The sequence below is a fragment of the Pseudophryne corroboree genome, chromosome 6, assembly GCF_028390025.1.
Source record: "Pseudophryne corroboree isolate aPseCor3 chromosome 6, aPseCor3.hap2, whole genome shotgun sequence".
In the NCBI taxonomy this organism is placed as follows: Eukaryota; Metazoa; Chordata; class Amphibia; order Anura; family Myobatrachidae; genus Pseudophryne; species Pseudophryne corroboree.
In genome coordinates this window covers 734,556,119-734,575,158 of record NC_086449.1, presented here as the reverse complement: position 1 = coordinate 734,575,158, position 19,040 = coordinate 734,556,119, and the positions used below count along the sequence as shown (strand labels likewise).

At 40.8% G+C, this 19,040-nt stretch overlaps 1 protein-coding gene across 5 annotated transcripts in view; it reads left to right on the top strand.

The window, feature by feature from the left end:
* The window catches only part of TSPAN9 (tetraspanin 9), a 704,002-nt gene extending 686,759 nt beyond the window's left edge, over positions 1-17,243 (top strand). For all 5 annotated transcript variants that reach the window (XM_063928463.1, XM_063928461.1, XM_063928462.1 and 2 more), the window contains 4 exons: positions 5,491-5,592; positions 6,694-6,825; positions 8,445-8,528; positions 13,161-17,243. In XM_063928463.1, coding sequence (XP_063784533.1) covers positions 5,491-5,592; positions 6,694-6,825; positions 8,445-8,528; positions 13,161-13,232 — 390 coding nt within the window. In that variant the 3' untranslated portion in view covers positions 13,233-17,243. The remainder of the gene's footprint in view (positions 1-5,490; positions 5,593-6,693; positions 6,826-8,444; positions 8,529-13,160) is intronic.
* Positions 17,244-19,040: the final 1,797 nt, after the last annotated feature.

The window sequence follows — 19,040 nt, the reverse complement described above, 5'->3', positions numbered from 1 at the left end:
AAACAACAATGAGATATTATTGCAATTTTCGCCTGATGTTTCGCATTGGGCTATTCAATTATACACTTGTTTTTTCAGGGGAAAATTGTACTGTTTTCTTGTGGAAACAGATGGGATATGGGCTAAGTTCCATTGGCGTTTCTATAATGGGTGCAGTGTGTGCGGTGCACATGGTCCCTGAGTCCAGAGGGGGCCCTCACCACACACACTGCACCCATTTCTCCTATACTTACCTTTCCGGAGTCCATCGCTGACTGTGTGTGGGCCCCCTCCTCTCCCATAGCCGTCGCACCGCTGCTAGCGCACTGACTACTAGAGACTCTGGCACAGTACCAGAGTCTACAGCGCATGCACAGGACTCCGAAAAAATGGTGCGGCGGACATTTTTCGGAGTCCTGCGCATGTGCTGTAGACTCTGGCACTGTGCCAGAGTCTACAGCACTCAGAGCGCTAGCAGCGGCGCAACAGCTACGGGAGAGGAGGGGGCCCACACATGGAGTCTGCACATGGGTCCCCTCCTCTCTAGAGACGCCCCTGCTAAGTTCCCGAACCTTTGTGTTTTCTTCCTCCCTCAGACATGTGGAAAAAAATCCCTGATGCCTGCCGGCATTGAGGACAATTGAATATCCCTCGAAGGGATATCCTATTTACCCATACTGTCAGACATTTAAGCTGCCTCTGTAGGTAGCGGAAAGGATGATGAGATTTATCAAGCCGCGTGTAGTGTCCAATTCTTTAGGGAAGTGAGCAGCGTTTTGTAGCCTAGCCTACTCTCCCTGAAGTTCGGGAGAGGCACTCCAAATTCAGGAGTCTCCCAGACATTCCAGGAGAGTAGGTACCGTAAGTATATATTTACCTGGTATTTAAAGAGATGTAAGCATCCAAATGTCATTTCTATTACATTGTGTAAAATTAGGAAGAATCAAAACTTTTTTAAGAACAAATCCCTATTTGTCATTATGCTGATTAAGTGATCAAATTAGATGTATGTTTTTCTCTCCTGGTGATGCTACATACATGTAATCTGGGTGATAGGTGAATTATTATTATTATTATTATCCTTTATTTATATGGCGCCACAAGGGATCCGCAGCGCCCAATTACAGAGTACATATGCACATAATCAAAACAGGAAAACAGTGACTTACAGTTGAAGACATTATAGGACAAGTACAGGGTAACTAAATATAACTACATCAGCAGATGACACTGAAATAAGTATCAAGGTGGCCGAAAACTAAGGGATTTGGGCAGGTGACGATTATTAAAGTAAGAAAAGGATAAGCACATGAGGGAAGAGGGCCCTGCTCGTGAGAGCTTACATTTGTGAATGACAAATAATGTAAGTGAGGGTTTGTGTAAGAAACAAAGCCGCCACAATGACTCATTTTCATCATCTGTCATTATTTTTAAGAGCTTTCTGGGGAAGAAACGAGTACTACTCACTACCACGCTTTCCTTATCATTACCGCCTTTCCTACATGTCTGCACAGATACATTTGCATATCAAAGTAGAAGGCTGTTTATTGCGATGTCTTATTTGGAGAAGCAATTGCCACAGTGTCTAACAGGATTTGAGGGACTTAATGATGCCATAGAAAGACTTCAAAGTTATTGCAGCAATTGCAAGTAAAAGTAGAGTTTGTAATGACGGAAGAAGTAATGGGTCCCATTTAGACCAATTAAAACTCCATTAAACCTACAGGAATATCAAAGTTTAATGCTGCAAATACAGTTCACTATCTCAAAGCACAAGGTGCTGATTGGTATTATTTCATCGGACTGGTGACAGTAACATACAACTAATTTGAGTTTCGTGGAGCTGCTAAAACTATCAGGCAGGGGGGAAAAATGCTGCAAGACTACTTGCCAACAAGGGCCGAAGAGAGCTGTGAGGTCCGTAGAGAGCTGTGCAGGGCCCTGGTACTTTTTTCTGGGGGGGGGGGGGCCTAAATGCGGGAGGTTTGTCAAACAATTGAAAAAATTATTTGCGGGGCACTGTGCGCTGAAAAAGGGGTGGAGTGCTGTAAGTCCCACAGCCAGGGCCAAGTTGAGGGAAAGAGGATGATCAGAGAGATCACTTCCTGTCCCGGATCCCAGGCAGAGAAGACAGTAGCTTTCCTGGCACCATTGCAGCCCAGCAAACACAAGATATCCTAGGAAATTGTATTAAATTATATTCAATAGGTAAGGTGTTATTACTCCTCAGTTAAGTTCCGTATTTACAACTTTACTCCAGAAAGGATTACAAAATTAAAATATAAATATGAAAACAGGTGTTAATAAAACTCTGATATTTGTTATCCATAAGTTGAGAGCAATGCATAATTGGATTTTCCTCAGGAGCGTTTGGTTCACAGACCTTGCATTAAGCACGCTCCACTGCACATTAATTGAGAAACACTTTGACTGCGCCGCAGCTGAGAGCATTAATGAGAGACAAATGTAGCTTACACACAATTTTGGATGAACTGCTGCCCTCTTTTAAACAACTAGCTATTTTAAAAACCCATCCTGGAAAGTATGCTCCCAGTCACAGCTCATATATTAGTTCTACAAAGGTCAGTCCACACGTCTCCTTTTTCCCACGTCTTATGAACCTGGTCATATTTATGTGGATAGTGGACACGATACAGTAATGGGGATAGAAGGCCCTTTTTCATTGGTTCCCACCATCAGCTGGGCAGAACACTGAGCCACAATTACATGCTTCTGCAAATCACGCTCAGCCCAAGAAATCTGGTCACCCCCCCCCCCCCCTCCCCCACTCCCTCAATAAGTCACCACTTGGCACTTTTAATGTATTCCTGTGGCCTAACCCAGTGTGTTGTAGGGAGTAAATGTGTGGGTGGGGAAATTACTTACGGTTGGTTTCGGGGTGGGGTGGGGGTGGGGGAGTTTGGTTGTACCATTAAAGATCCCCAATTTCAGGCCCCTGTAATCTTGCAGAAAAGTTAAAAGCAAACCATAAATTTAGGGATTCATAATGGCCGGAGATCTGCACTATGTATGGTGTCCTACTGGCAGTAATATATGAGCACTTAGTTCACATTGAGTTCTCTTCCTCACACTTCTTGAAAAATGAAAGGTCAGAGAAACTAGACCTGTTCTTGGCATTGTAATAATTCACTGAGACATTTCATTCCAGCGATTCCGAGACCCTGGTAAACTTACCGTCCTCTTCCTCCGCCAGGTCCAGTTGCGGGATATATATATTTTGATTAACAATGTTGCAGTTAGTAATAGGTTATGACTTTTGTCAGTGGAGGGCTGAAAAGTGGAAAATCTACACTTTCATTTGATTTAACCATTAACAGACAGACCCACAACTAAACACTGGTCTGTGGTCTCCCATTTTAGAGATATTTACATGTTTTGCTTTTTCGCCCTTTGTTAACGCTTTGAAGTGATTTTATTAGCTTTGAGTTACATCACATGTTACTTTGCCATGAGTATTGCGGTAAGGACAGAGTTTTATGTTGGTCAGTCTTTGCTAAGAGGAGAAAGAAGCCATTTTATTGTTCCCTCAACTACCACAATTGGTGCAGAAACATCGCACACAAGGCTGCTATGTAATCTCGCTGCTAATTTAATTCTGCCTACAGCATACATGATGACTTTATGGCTTCTCAGCCAGGTCTAACAACAGGGTAGTGGGGTTCTGGAATAGGGGGTGGTCCGGAGGCCCTGACCCCACTGTACAATGTCCACATAAACAGCATTATAAGGAGGAGGCAGGGCTATGATGATGCAATTAAGCACCAATCACATCATCGCCGGCCCACTTTTCCTCCTTGAGCAGAGGGTGAGGGGTGAAGGTGTGTGTGAGGGGGGGTTTTTGCGGGCGGGATGCTGGAGACTTGCCCACTTTTCCGGGTGCCAGGGCAGGGCCGGATTTAGGATGGGGGGGGGCGAAGGGGGGGACCGCCGCCCCCCCCCCCCCCCAACACATTCATAGCCACGCCCACTTTTGAGCAGAAGAGAGCTCTCCGGGCCTGAGGCAGAACGATGTGCTGCAGCCCATACCACAGGGGAGCCAGGAGAGCAAGGGTTACAGAGCATTTGCCCCACACTTGCTGGTGTGTGGGTACTAGGGCTAATAAATACAATTACCCCTCAGCACAGTCACATGTACATAGAATAATCACAAAGCTCTATCTCAGTCTCACTCAAAAAGTTCAGTCAGAATTGAGAGAGGAAGATGGGAGGAGTTGGGACTGAAGAGGGGAGGAGTCAAGATTAAACAGTAAACCGACCCCCCTAAAAGAAAAGTCTAGATCCGTCCCTGTGCCAGGGAGTGCCACATGATTTTCTGGGCCCTACTCCTTCACTACTCTTTCACTCCGACTCATCCTTTAGGGTGGTAAATATCAGGGCCTACAGAGGAAGAGCTGGCAGTGATCAGCTACAGCATCATTAGCAGTACTGAATTTCCCATAAGACACATGCCTAGGGGAGGCATTGGATGTATATTTCATTACTGCCAGTCCAAAATTACCAGTAACTACAAAATATTTCCACTTTACCATAGTGTACACTATCTTGATGCAAAGTGGATAAGTAGGATTCGGGCAGATTGTCCTGTGAGCTGTCCTACTTTGTAAATATGCATACATAATTAAAAATAAATTAAATGTCATAGCTCATGGCTTCTTTTATTATTAGTTTGATAGTTTAATATAATATAATACCCAAAATGAGCGCTTATAATGACACAATGAAAATAATAAAATTGGATGTCGGGAGTGACCATTACTGTTGTGTTTGGGAGCGCTCTAATCCCTAAATCTGCCCCTGATGACATGACAATACAATGCTAAATATCCACCTTGCAAGTCCATCTTGTAAATGAACTAGCTATACACTGGGATAAATAAAGAATTTGAGTGTTTACATTTTTTTTACATTTCCTTATCTTACGCATAATTTAAAAAAAAATTTGGTCATTCCGTATGGGAGGTATATAAGGAAAGACTTGGTAAAGTCTAAGCTTCAGAGAGGTTGCACACATCCACAGGCTTAAGGGTCAATCCAATTAGCTGTGATGATCTCGCTGGTGTGAGTCATCGTGGCAGGGGATGCACTTTACAGCGGCCTGAATTTGCACAACAGTGCTTGCCACCCCGTAGAGGTCTGAACAATTTTGTGTGAATTGAGGCCCCTGAAAAGTGGAAGATTGGGTGCCTTTGCCTGCATTAAACTCCGCAACAACGGCACATTACACCCTTCTCCGCTAATTGGATTGACCCCTTAGAATAAAAAAAATGCATTCATAGAGTTTTCTCTTGATTAGAAAGTCTACAGATGAGCGTTTTGAGGTCCCACTTACAGGCTGTCATCCGCAGCTAGTCCAGAATATGTTTTTAGCCTTTAAGGAATGATTTTTTATTTTTTTGATTATTCTATTTTTGTTCTCTGGGATTAAAATGAATAAACAATGAATTTTCCATGTTTTCATTTCCCAGTTTATTTGTTTTTTCGCTCTCCTAGGTCAACGAGAATGCAAAGCAGGATTTGAAAGACGGTTTATTGCTTTACAATACAGAAAATAATGTTGGACTGAAGAACGCTTGGAACATTATTCAGGCAGAAGTAGGTTTCTTTATTTTCATATGTGTATTGTATATTGCACCGCGTAGTGTAATCTAAAAGCACAATATGTTGATTAAAAATAAGATTTGTTTGCGGTTCTACCTGAAACACTAAGGAATGCCTAGTGCCCGTTTAAAAGAATAGCAAAGCGAGTTATACCAATTGTCTAGATAGATCTATATTGTACGGTCTATGTTAAATTATGCAAGAAATAGTCAGTCTCAAGAGAAATCATAAAGAGACATTATACTGAATAATTATTATTATTTTAGAATATTATATGTTTTGTATAAAGCATAGCTGGGCAATAACATAAAACCTGTTTATGGTCATTTTGTCACTGATATATCATCTCATACTGGTAGCAGTGCCATGTACCTTGGCAATATCTGCTGGTGTAAAACATTCAGATGATATTTATAAACAAAATCAATGATGTAAAATTGTTGAAAACTACATGCAATTACTATTTCTCTAAATATATATGTATCTGTATGTATAGATAGATAGACACCCTTTTTGTTTCATCATGTCCCTAATATCTAGTGTAATGGCACACAAGTTGGGGGTGGGGGGGGCAGCTGCTTTAACTATTGGAATCATAATTGCCAACTTCCCTCCTGGAGGGGGCAGCCAGGTCGACACAATGGACGGTGGTGCCAGGGGCGTAGCTTAATATAAGGGGCGGTGCAAGGGCATGATGCTGCCAAAGAGGCTGTGCGGGGGGGTGGCTACATGATTGCATCATGGTGGCCACGCCCCCCACTTTACCGACATTGTACAGCGGGGGTCATGGCTACGATGGCACGATTCAGCGTGAATCACTTCATCGGGATCCCAGTCCGACCACAGTAGTGCCAGCACTGGGAGACTTGCCCACTCCTTTGGGGGGCCGGGAGTGCCACCTGATTTTCAGGAGCCCCCCAGCAGTTCCAATAGAGTAGGCAAGTATGATTTGAATGTAATAGAGTTTTTGCATTACAGAGCTTATTATCTGATTATTGTACCAAGGGAACCATGTATATTGTAGCATATAATAATAGTGAATATAATGTGGCTCCGCGCATATATTTTATGGAAGTTATAATCTGCTTTCTATAGATGCACTGCTGTGGGGTGACAGATTACACTGATTGGTATCCAGTGCTAGGAGAAAACACGGTTCCCGATCGATGCTGTATGGAAAATTCCCAGGACTGTGGCCACAATTCCACTGGCTTAGTATGGAGAACAGTGAGTATGACATGCACTTGTGGAGATGTCATAGCAGTGTACTGTACCTGACCTGTGCAGTGTGTCTTAGCTAGCTCATGACCCATTAGCATAGAGCCGTTCATGATAAACACTGCAAACTGTAGTAAAAAATTAGATTCTAAAATGCTGCGTGTAGGGCGCCAAGTTGAAGACTCAGTTGGTGCAGTACGTTTAACAGGGCCAGATAGGCTGGTGGGGGCCCAGGGGCAATGAAGTTGTGGGGGACCCCACCAGAAAAAGTGATGGCAGACCATCAGCACCCCCGTGTATCGTTATACATCCCCGCCCCTTCCAAGCAGAACGCTGGACGCTGCGGCATGCACAGGGGGGACAGGGATGAGGCCGGCTCAGGGTCAGTGTCTCACAGGATAATATTTCGCTATCCTGCAATACTGGCCATAGACGGAGAAGCTCCTTGGCGGCCGCTGTTAATGAACAGCTGAGCCGCCAGGGACTACTCTGCTTGACACAGCAATGTGTGGGGGGCCCTAATGTGTGGGGGCCCTGAGATGACCGCCCCTGCCTTAATCCGGCCTTGACGTTTAATAAGCATTCACTGGTGTATGTGCCAAGAATTTCATGATTTAAATACTTAGCTTGTATGGTATGGTAATAAAGTAAATACTGTGCTGATTAATCCCATTGTCCAGGATATTACATAGCCCCAGTAACACTGTCTAGCATATACAATTTCATGCCCAGCTTAACAGTTTCAGTCACACCACAATCTACAGTTGCAGTGCCAACATAGAAGTCCCATTGCCAGAGCAGCTTCATGCCACCTTCACCATAGAAGATACATGTGAAGCACTGAAGTTAGTACAGTGCAAATGCTTTTCTATAATAGTTGGAAAAATCCAAAGCAATGTGACCATTCGAGCCATTAGAAGCCCCACAGTATTTTATGTAATCAAAATCCACTGAAAGTTTGAGGGTTCAAAGAAAACGGGTTATTTCCTAAAATATACAGTAGTAACAACCTCAAACCACATATAGAAAAATAGTTTGTGTTTTTTTCAACTCACCTGATAAAATACTATTTCCCTGCAGATGAGACGATTGTTTGAGCAATTTTTGAATATCTGTTTGTTTACAAATGTTTGTTCGTGGACTAGGTCAACGGAAATGATCTATCCCCCCAAAAACAAACTGTGGGGTAGATACAGGGGCAGATGTATTAACCTGGAGAAGGCATAAGGAAGTGATAGACCAGTGATATGTGTAAGGTGATAAAGGCACCAGCCAATCAGCTCCAATATGTAAATTAACAGTTAGGATATGATTGGCTGGTGTGTTATCACCTTGCACATATCACTGGTTTATCACTTCCTTATGCCTTCTCCAGGTTAATACATCTGCCCCACAGTTCTCTGCGATGATCCTTGGTGGTGCTCAGCTGCGCACATCACCGTATTATATTACAGTAGCCAAACATTGCTTATCTTCCGGCGCACCTGTAAGGGAAGCGAGGGAAAGTTAGGGATGTTATTGGTCATGAAGTGCCTTCGCTCGGCCATTCCGGAGGAGGCGTGTGGCAGAGAAAGAGAATTGATGCGCCGGATGTCTGTTAGTAACTGACCCTTTGCTTTTCTCTTTAGGGATGTTATGAGAAAGTGAAAATGTGGTTTGATGACAATAAGCATGTTCTTGGTACGATTGGGATGTGTATACTCATAATGCAGGTATGTAAGAGTTGATGGGGTTTATATCTTCCACTTATTATTGCTAACATTTTTTTTGGGGGGGGGGGGTGGGGGGTGTTATGAATTTAGCTGTGGAAGTACTGTGATTGGAGTATGGTCGAAATCACACGTACATTAAGATTGACCTATGATCCCTTGATTTACATATTTAAAAAGTCTCAAAAATGTGGATTTCATTGAACAGCTAAACATGGCTACTGTTGACCATGCAGGACATCTGGAAAAAGCTGTCTTTAGAAGTGGGAAGAGATGGAGAGACTATCGTTAGTGTCCATTGGTTAAGGGGGTAGAGTTACTAAAACCTCAAAAAAAAGGAAATGTGGCGATGTTGCCCATAGCAACCAATTACATTTTAGCTATCCACTTTTCCTTTTCAGATGATTTAGTAAATATACCCCCAGATGTCTGTTGCCTAAGCAACATGAAATCTCCCCTTACTGTAACAATGGTATCTCCCATTTTTTCCTGCTCTGATGTGCTTTTGAAACCTTGCCAGGTTCTCAGATACTCTTTTCTATAAGGCATACAGTATTTTTGGTTTATTGGTCCTTTGAACAAGGCCTCTGGTGTCCCCGTTAATTATTCAGTAGAAAACTTAAAGTAAAGTTTCTCTGTACAGCCAGTTGTAGAAAGTTTCTACCTTCCAAAGACATATTATCCTGTCACTTTCTGAAATAGGTTATCTGTCTCTTCTCAGAAATGTATTGTTCTCTGAAGTATAACTGCTCTTAAGGTCTTTTACGTCAATTCCAAAGAAAACCCAGTAACGATTACCGACACCCTTTTTATAGATTGAGAATAAACCCCAGACCCTTAAAACTCATGTGCGAAATACAGAAATATAGTGTGTTCAAAAAATCAAAGGCGTTTAAACTTTCTATCCAACTGGTTCAAATAATTCACAATAGTGAACCTAAACGTGATAAAGAAAAAGCAACTGGCTGGATTTTGCAACCAAACGTTTTGATGTTCACCCACTTTCATTTCAATATATTGCAGAGATATTTATATGGGAGTATATGCCATTAATGTTCGGTTGATTGCATTTACAACACCTCTATGCGTGATATTGCGGCTTAACTTTGTTTAAATCGACCTCAGTGGAGCAAGAATGAGTTTGAATTTGCCTAAAGGAGATGGCTTTTTGTTTATTGTTTTATAAGCTCAGTTAAGTTTTATTTAAACCCAAATACCTTTGGTATGAAGTGTCTGTGAGGCATGAGATGATCTGCAGTGTGTCTGCAGTGGGACGAGAGGTAATATATGTCTCGTTTAACCTTTGCAATGATGAACATTTCCACAGATACATTTTCTAAAGATAGAACTGTGCATTCTCTGAAGAGAGCCATGGTAGACATTATATCGCCTTTCTGCTGTGACATGCAGACTACGTTATGGTAAAGGCTTTTCCTGTGCAGATAATGAAGGAAGCTCACGTTTGAGAACCTGAAAGGCCCATTGGGGCTGTCAGACAAAAAGGACACACCGTGTTTTAAAGGGCAATTTAATTCACAAACTTCCTACATTTTTACAGAAGATAATTAGGATTGGAATGCATGGCTTTTCTGCCATAACTGCTGGTGTTTTTATGCCAGCCCGCAATTAGCGAGGCTCTTCTTCACGCTGTTGCATTACGCTGATTCAAGCAGAGGCGTATCGTGATTGAACACTGGACATACCTCTCAACCCTGCCGATTTAGTCGGGACATGACAGACTTAAGGGCTATGTCCTGCCTTCCCGATAGGGACAACAATGCCCGTTGGTGGTAAAGTACAGAGGTGCCTGGCATTCACCACTGTGGTTAATGGGTGCTGAACGCAATGAACTGGTGTTTGGTAGTGAATACTGAGCAACTTTTTGGCACTTGTCATGTCTACCTTGTGATGTAGAGGTACCCCTGGGAGGGGCATGCAGTTAGCATACTGCTCGTCGGGATTCCGGCTGTCACAATACCGACATCGGTATCCTGACGAGAGCACCATACCGCCATCTGTATATCGGCGAGGTAGGTGATTCCTCCTCTATGGGTGTCCACGACACCCATAGAGGGAGAAGAGAACCTGTGGCGAGAATCTTCTTTGCGCTCGCCCCCTTGCCGGCATTCTACCCGTCGTGATGCCGATGTTGGGATACTGACATTCGGCATCCTTGGTGGCGGTATTACATACCGAATCCCCCGGAGGTATGACTGGAAGATTCTATTATTGCCCACTTATTCCTGTTAGTGATGGCCATCCTAAGGGGACTATCGAATAGTGTAAGTGTTGCGGCTATTGCAACTTGCTTTACCATGTCATGTAGCTATCGCGTGGAAGCCATTCAAGGGTTTAAACATCGATGGTTGACTAGTATGCATGCCTTGATCATCAGAAAGAAGCATGCGCTGGTTGGCAACTATAGCAATCCCGGCAACAGATGGAAAAATAATTTCCATCAGATCAGGAAAATCGATGGTGACTAACCATTGGTTTCTGAGGGCTCTCCCTAATTCCTGTTAGTGTCTGCGTAACCCGAGGGTATAAATGCGGTAATAAGGAGAGAGAAATGTTCCCCATTGACTGTGTTACTGCCCTTATCACTATACAATAATCGTATCCACGGGCAACACAAATAAACTGTTGTCTTATTATATAAATCCTGTACCATGCTGAAAAAAAGAAGTTGCAAAAGAGAAAGTCAAATCATTTAATAAATCTTAAGGTGGAAGATAAAGCTGCATTTTCAAGTTAAAACAATGTCTTAGAAGTACAGTACAAGGATAATAGTATTTGCAGTATTTTTTATTTCAGTTTACAGTGCGGATATTTTCTGCATTTTATAGGATAAGTTTTCAGATACTTCCTAATTATCTACAGACTCCACAGTATTTCATCCTGGCAGGGCTTGCTGTATAACTACACACTTGTTCAAGTGTGCTGTCAGCATTCGTAGCAATCAACATTTATGGGCAGGAAATTATCCTAATCCCCCTGGCAATCTAATATTTCAACACACAATCAGAATAGTTTTTTTTTTTCTTTTGCCCATTTTTACAGTCTTCAACAATTTGTGCAGGCAGCTCCGCTCACGGAGTCTTATGTAATAAGTCAATGTAATAAAATCATTTTAATTGCAGAAAAGTGTAACTTTTAGTTGTTGTGATTGACATGTTTATCTATTACTGCTTATTTATATAGCACAGAGGATTACTCAGCACTGTGAAGAATGTGCAACCATTCCTATCATTACCCCCCCCCCCCCCCCACACACACGGATGGCAGTCATTAGGTCAACATACATTGGGTCGACCACATTTTGGTCGACATGCATTAGGTTGACATGATCACTAGGTCGACGTGGTCATTAGGTCGACATGGAGAAAGGTCGATATGAGTTTTTCACAATTTATTTCATTTTTTGACCTTTTCCATACTTAACGATCCACATGGACTACATTTGGGAACGGTAACCTGTGCTGGGTGCAGCGGTAGCGGAGCGAGGCACCATGCCCGAAGCATGGTGATCAAAGCGAGCCATGCGAGGGGTTATGGTGCACTAATTGGGGTTCACTGTCACTTTTCGATGAAAATGACACCAAAAAAAGTAAAAAAAAAACCTCATGTCGACCTAATGACAATGTCAACCTAGTGATCATGTCGACCAAACGTGGTCGACCCAATGTATGAAACCCCCCCCCCCACCACACACACACATAACATGCAATGTATGTGTAAGTGCCCACCAGTGCAATGTATTCATTGACTATTAATAATGATTTGTGGTTGCAGCTTATACTCCTGTCACTAGGTGCCAAGACACCAAATGCGTAGTTTGCACTCCCGCATTATTGTGATGTCACCACGACAACTGTAGGAGTAGGTAATCCCAGGGAGAAGTCACAGCAGGCAGCCCTAATAATGTTCACTAGCTTTTCAGCAGATGTTAGATCCAGTACAGAGGCGTCACCAGGGGGGGAGAACTGTAAGATCTACGCCATCGAATAAAGACTTCCTGGACCCGGCTGACCAGTTCCGATGGCCAGTCTGAGTAAACTTCGGCGTATGCAGACTGGCCGAGGGCTGCGAGGGATGGTCACGATGGTGTTCCGATGCTGTATCCTCGGACACAACACTTGGATCACACATGCAGGCGCCTCCTGCAGCATTAGCAGTTTAGCGGTTTCCCTGTGGCTGTGCAATACCGAGCAAATCGGAATCAGGCCCCTCTCTTCCCCGGAGCCGTCGAAATGCAAATATGTGCTAGATGCATCCCTAACCTGCGTTCCCCTTTTTAAGTTGAAGAGTTCATTTATTCTTGTGTACTTAAAGACTCTATTTCAAAGTAATTGTCTTTTTTAAAGATGAGAACTGAAAATAATGGTCTTTCTTCCAACCACCTCTGGGTTACTATAATTACAAGTGTTCGGAGAATGCACCACTGATAGGCACATCTTTTTTTAAACCATGCATGTAACCAGATAAACAGATTATTCTGTGACTTGGATACAAGAAGGAGTAGCACTGCAAATGGCAATTATATGTAAAATAATCCCTTCATATAAACTAAACGTGTTTACCCATGAGCATGATGGATAAATGATTAATAATGTCACTTGTCGTCTTTATTTATAGATACTGGGAATGGCCTTCTCCATGACTCTCTTTCAGCAGATACACAGGACTGGTAAAAAATATGATGCCTAGAGCTTTTCAACGGGGCATTTGCATCATCATGTTTGGCCACAAAGAGCGTCAAGAACCAAGGACTCCAAACAATCGTTACAAGAACTCCGTCCGACTTTCACTCCAATTCTATACGTCGCATCTGAATCTTGTTACCTGACTTATCTTTTTGCAAAACTGCATCTACTATTAATTTGCCAAAGAAGAAAGGAAATCCACAGACCTAAGTTCCTTCCTCGGCCTGCTCTAACACTCTTCTTAAGCATCTCTAAAGAAAGAGCTTTGCATACTAATATACTTAAGACTCTTACCAATACATGACGGATATGCTTATGCTTCTGGAACATTTTGAAAAAAAAAAAAAAAAGATTAAAAAAAAAAAGGTCAAGAATACAAAATGAAAGACTTACTAAAGCCATTGAGAACCAGCCCACAGCTGCAAAACCAGTGATAATGGGCCAGTTTGCATGGAATTGACTGCAACTTTTTTGTACCTTATCGGAAATGTTTTTGTTACTGACTATGGTTAAGACTAGCGTTTTCATTTATGTGTTTAAAAACTTTTACCTTTTTTGTTTCTTCTTTTTTGGTTTATTCTACACAGATTTTCTTTTAATCATTGCGTCTAAATTCTGTGTGATCTTTAAAAGGAATGCGCCTGCAGTAAGTAGGTTTTAATGGGCATCATTGGTGATATTCAGAGATGACACATAATGGTTGATAAACTGTTTTATTGTATATGGTAGCCAAGTCATCTTCAGCTAGCCAACTATTCGGTTTACATATATGTCAAGATTATTTTTTCACAATATAATGGTATAATGACAATATTGATTTATTCTCAGAAATACATTGGATTCAGGTTTTACCATTTTTTCCCCTCATTTTAAAGCAACAATCCATTTTTATTATTGCTCTTTTCATTTTAGAGTATAATTTTTTTTACATATTTATATTCCCATTAGAGGCATTAGTGTTACAGTGGACACCGTTTGTCATAATAAGTATTATGTGCTTGAGATAACAATGTAAGTTAAAATTCCAGAAGGACTTACGAAGCAGGTCTTGCTTTTATGAAACCAGTTAATACATACCTGGACAGATAACTATCTCTGATGATTGCAATGTTGAAAATACATTTCTGTTAGTAGCAATCCCTGATGTACGGAGCTATTGTACCATATGAAGACATGATATGTTTTGACACTCGTCTGAGGAAGTTTATATTGAAGAGCTATGTGTAAGGAACATAAAGGGCACCTGTCAAGTATGCATGGTAGACAGCCATTTTGTAGACTGAATCAGTGCTTATACTGTAATAATACTGCCTATCCAGTGATGTAACTGAGGCGGCCATTTTGTGGGCTAAACCACTAATCACTCTGCAGGCACTCTGAGGCACCCAGTGTAAAACAGCTTTTATGGATTGTTGCTTTTTCCTGTTACCAGATAAATAGACAAACAGTATCTTTGCACATACTATTTTCCATTGTTATATCACATTTACTAAACCATGTACAATTTTTCAAAGGACATTCCTGCTAAACACTCCAGCACATACCTCTAGTTTTGAATGCTGCTTTTCACAATGCCCAAGGTTTGGTCTCTGGTGTGGGCATTACTTACATTTTGCTGCTTTACAAAATCACAATGAATGAGCAGAAATAGGCCATTTGTAGTGACATCCTACTTGTGCAGTAGTGATAACATTGTTTGCATGAGAAAGAGCCCATCGAAATGGAATGAGCCATATCCTGATGTGAGAGCCTGGAATAGAATGATGATAACATATGTTTTTATATGGAATATAATGTAATGTGCTCAAAATCGTGTGATCTCAGCTGTGAGATAACTGCTGTATAACAAGGAATTTGCTGTCACATGGCTTCTGTAAACAGATCCAAACAAGTGAATCAAGATATGACTGGATTTCATTGGTAAATGCTTGGCAAATTAATATGAGCAGCCACATGTATCGCGTAAGTTGTACTATCAATTCATGGTTATATATATATATATATGTTTATATATGTATGTATGTATATGTGTGTGTGTTTTTATATATATATATATATATATATATATATATATATATGCTTACTTTTGAGACCTCACTGCCATGAGATCCCAGAGAGGAAGTCTGAGTGGCAAGTGAAGGACACGTAGTGACATCACTTTCTCCACCCACAGTCCGCTATGCCATAATTTGCAGCCTCACATAATAAGGGGTTGGAGCTGTAATGAAGTGGGTGGAATCATGTAGTGGGGGTGCCCTGCTCTCTCAGGATTTTGGGGGACCACCCTTACATTAGAGATTGCCCCGGGCATTAAGGCAGAGTAGGCAAGTATGAAATATATAAATTATAAAATGTGGTTAATATGGTACAAGGTATAATAGCTGCCAATGAATGTCATCTGTAAATTCCTACCCAAGCAATTACCATTGGTTAAAACCAGAGGTTCTCAAATGCAGTTTTAGGTATATCCATGGCTCAGCACAGATGGTTAAATCAAATTGAATGAGTTTCTAATTAAGTCACTTTTGGGCAAGCATGGATATACTTAAAACCTGGACTGTTGGGGTGCCTTGAGGACCGTGTTTAAGAACCACTGGGTTAAACCCTTACTAGCCAATTAAATACGATAACTAAATTAATGACTGAACAACTAATCTTGATATGAATTATAGAACAGCAATGAAAATTGTATGGTGATTCTATATGGTTAATTGTGACTTATTAAAGTGACAGGACAGTGAATTTTGAAAACCTACTTGGATGTCCTGCAATTGACCATGAAGTACTGTATAACTAACTGCATTAGGAAATACTTGGCTTATTTATTTGCCAGCTCATGGTTTCCTTTCATTTAAGTGGGAGGTAAAGGGGCATCTTCTCTCACGGTATGAATTATTCTAGCATTCCTTTTGTAACCCAGAATATTGACTGAAAAAAGGCAAACATGATTCATCACTTTCATGCATGACTTTACTTTACAGCGGGCAAAATACTGGAGTTGACACAAGCACTTCCCTTTAACACTAATACCATTGGCTGTTTCAACAGTTCCACCTACTTAAGGGTTAGCTGCCGTCAGTTTGACAGCCAGGCTTGCAAAGGTGCCAAAAACTGATATCCCACCTCGATAGCAGCCGTGCTTATGGTGATGACAAGTTTATGCCTTTTGAGTGATATATGCTGAGGTTCTAAAGCTGATCTACACAGTAAAATAACTTGCTTAAAACTAAGAGAAAACAGCAATCAGATAAGTTCTGCTTGCCGAGAACCGAAATGTATTTTTTTTTTATTTTGACTATTTACTTTCTTTGATGGCCAAGGTAGTAAGAAATGCCTATAAGAAAGAAACACCAGTTTACTTTAAGAAATAAAATTGGGACCATGTGTAAATTCAGATTTTCATTTGCTAAATGGAAACGCTGATGGAAGCATATCTGCTGCTAGGAAGAGGTCAATGAGTAGATTCCTTAACCGTTGCCCACTAAGAGTCTTCTATATTCAGATATGGCAAATGTTATGTCACCAGGGTGTACCTCTCCCTTTTGCAGAAAATCTGCCGCTAGAGCAGGCAAGCTGGAGGCAGCCACTCTGAGCTGAGCTATTGATGAGCACACAACCGTATTCCATCCAATAGAAACTACCGACACCATGATTCATCAAATTTATTATCTGTGTGTTCTGGAGAATGGGTTCAGTCCACTAATTGGTTTCTTCCGCTGTGCTCAAGCGGTATCTTATGCGGTAACTTTAGTTTAGCAAGTAAATATGTCCGATTAATCCGGTGAAGTCATTGAAATGGTGGCAAATTATATTTCTTTTTTTCAGTATGATACAATAACTTTTGCTAACTAAATTATCCAGCAAAATCAAGCAAGATATTCTGTTTCAAGTTGAACTTCTGTGTTCTAACGGGGAGATTCAGTGCTAAGCGATGACTGCAGGAACAGCTTGGCGGAGGTGTTTTGTCCCCAGTAACATTGGGGCAGATGTATTAAGCCTGGAGAAGTGATAAAGCAGTGATAAGTGCAAGGTGATAACGCACCAGCCAATCAGCTCCAATTTGTAAATTGACAGTTAGAAGCTGACTGGCTGGTGTGTCATCACCTTGCACTTATCACTGCTTTATCACTTCCCCAATCTTAATATATCTGCCCCCCTGTTTACTGTTTATATTGGGGTACCATATGCTATCCAAATATCCCTACGACACATTGCAGAGAGGTGAATCTCCCCTAATCCATAGGCTAAGGTTTATTTTCAATTTAATGTATAAAAACCTAAACAACTTTGATAATAAAACAGAACACATCTATAAAATAAATGTCCATTTTGTTTGTGTATCAAATTGGACAGCCCCTTTCAAATACCGAGGCATGTGCCATATTTACAGCTGAAGTTCTAGATTTGGTAACTTTACCCATATACTATATATATATATATATATATATATATATATATATAAATCATTATTTTGTCAACCAAAAATATTCATCCTTTAATAAGTTCATGCAGGATACTTGATTGCATTTTAAATGTACCTTGCGGTTGGTTTTTGTACAATGATGTATTTTTATTAGCTATTTTTAAAAAGTATTGTAAATTTGCCATTGGTTTTCCATCAGGTTATTTTTATAGATTGTTTTGCAACATTTGTGCTGTGATAGCACCAAATATTTATTTACTTGTTTTTTTTTGTGTGCAATGACTGAATTATTCATAACTTGTTATAGTGGAACACAAAATTCTCCTTGTTAGGTCTACGTTTTCTGTTGTAAGCCTATGAGGATATGAAAAGGTACATTGTTGCCTGTACAGTGTACGGTAATAAATGAATACTATCATCAAAATCACAAAAACCAACCATATTATTTATCTTGTGATATATACCTTGTTTTTCTTAGTTTATTTTTTAGAACATAAATTCACTACTTTATTTTAAAACTGCACCTTTTGCTTGTTACGGTGGATTGGCTGTGTCTTAATGCTTCTACCATTTAATTGCAGACATTTTTTTAGCATGTTTTTGAATAAAATTATTAAGTCAAGGTATTTTTTTTTTAGCATATACTGATCGTGTTTTTAAACATAAATGACATCCATTATGTACATCGCAAAGATTTATTTACATGTTTGCCACAATTAATTGAGCTGCTTGCACATTTCATTCATTTCTGTGATGTTATCCATAGGAAAATATTAATTCATGCAAGTAAAGCACCAACGGCCAAAGGAATAATATTAAGAATACATTAAGAAGCTTCAAATCAGAACAATGACATGTTGATTGCATTTTACAACAGGGTTATTACATCGGTTGCCAACTACAGTGTTCTGTCTTTGGAAAGTAATTATTAGGCTGGGACTTACCTTCTAATGAGGACAAATGGAGGTGTTTCCCAAAGCATCCAATCAGATTGTAGCTAATGTTTTATAGAATGCACTAGATACAGTAAATGATAGCTAGAATCTTATTGGTTTCTTTGGGAAACGCATAGGTTTGTTGTCTTTCGAAGGTTTGATAAAGTTAATCATTATTAGTGTCCATTGGTCAAGGGGGTAGATATACTAAAATCTGCTAAAAGGAAATGTGTAGGTGTTGCCCATAGCAAGCAATCAGTTTCTAGCTATCACTGATTTAGTATGTCGTCCAAAATGATAGCTACAAGCTGATGAGTTGTTCTAGGCCCCCATACATTATGGTGATTTCCCCTACGGGAGAAATCGCCGCAAATGCCCCTTGTGCCGCCCCGATTTCACCCGATTTCTCGGCCTGATCGGTCTGAATCGGTTGAAAAGTGGCCATATCGGACAA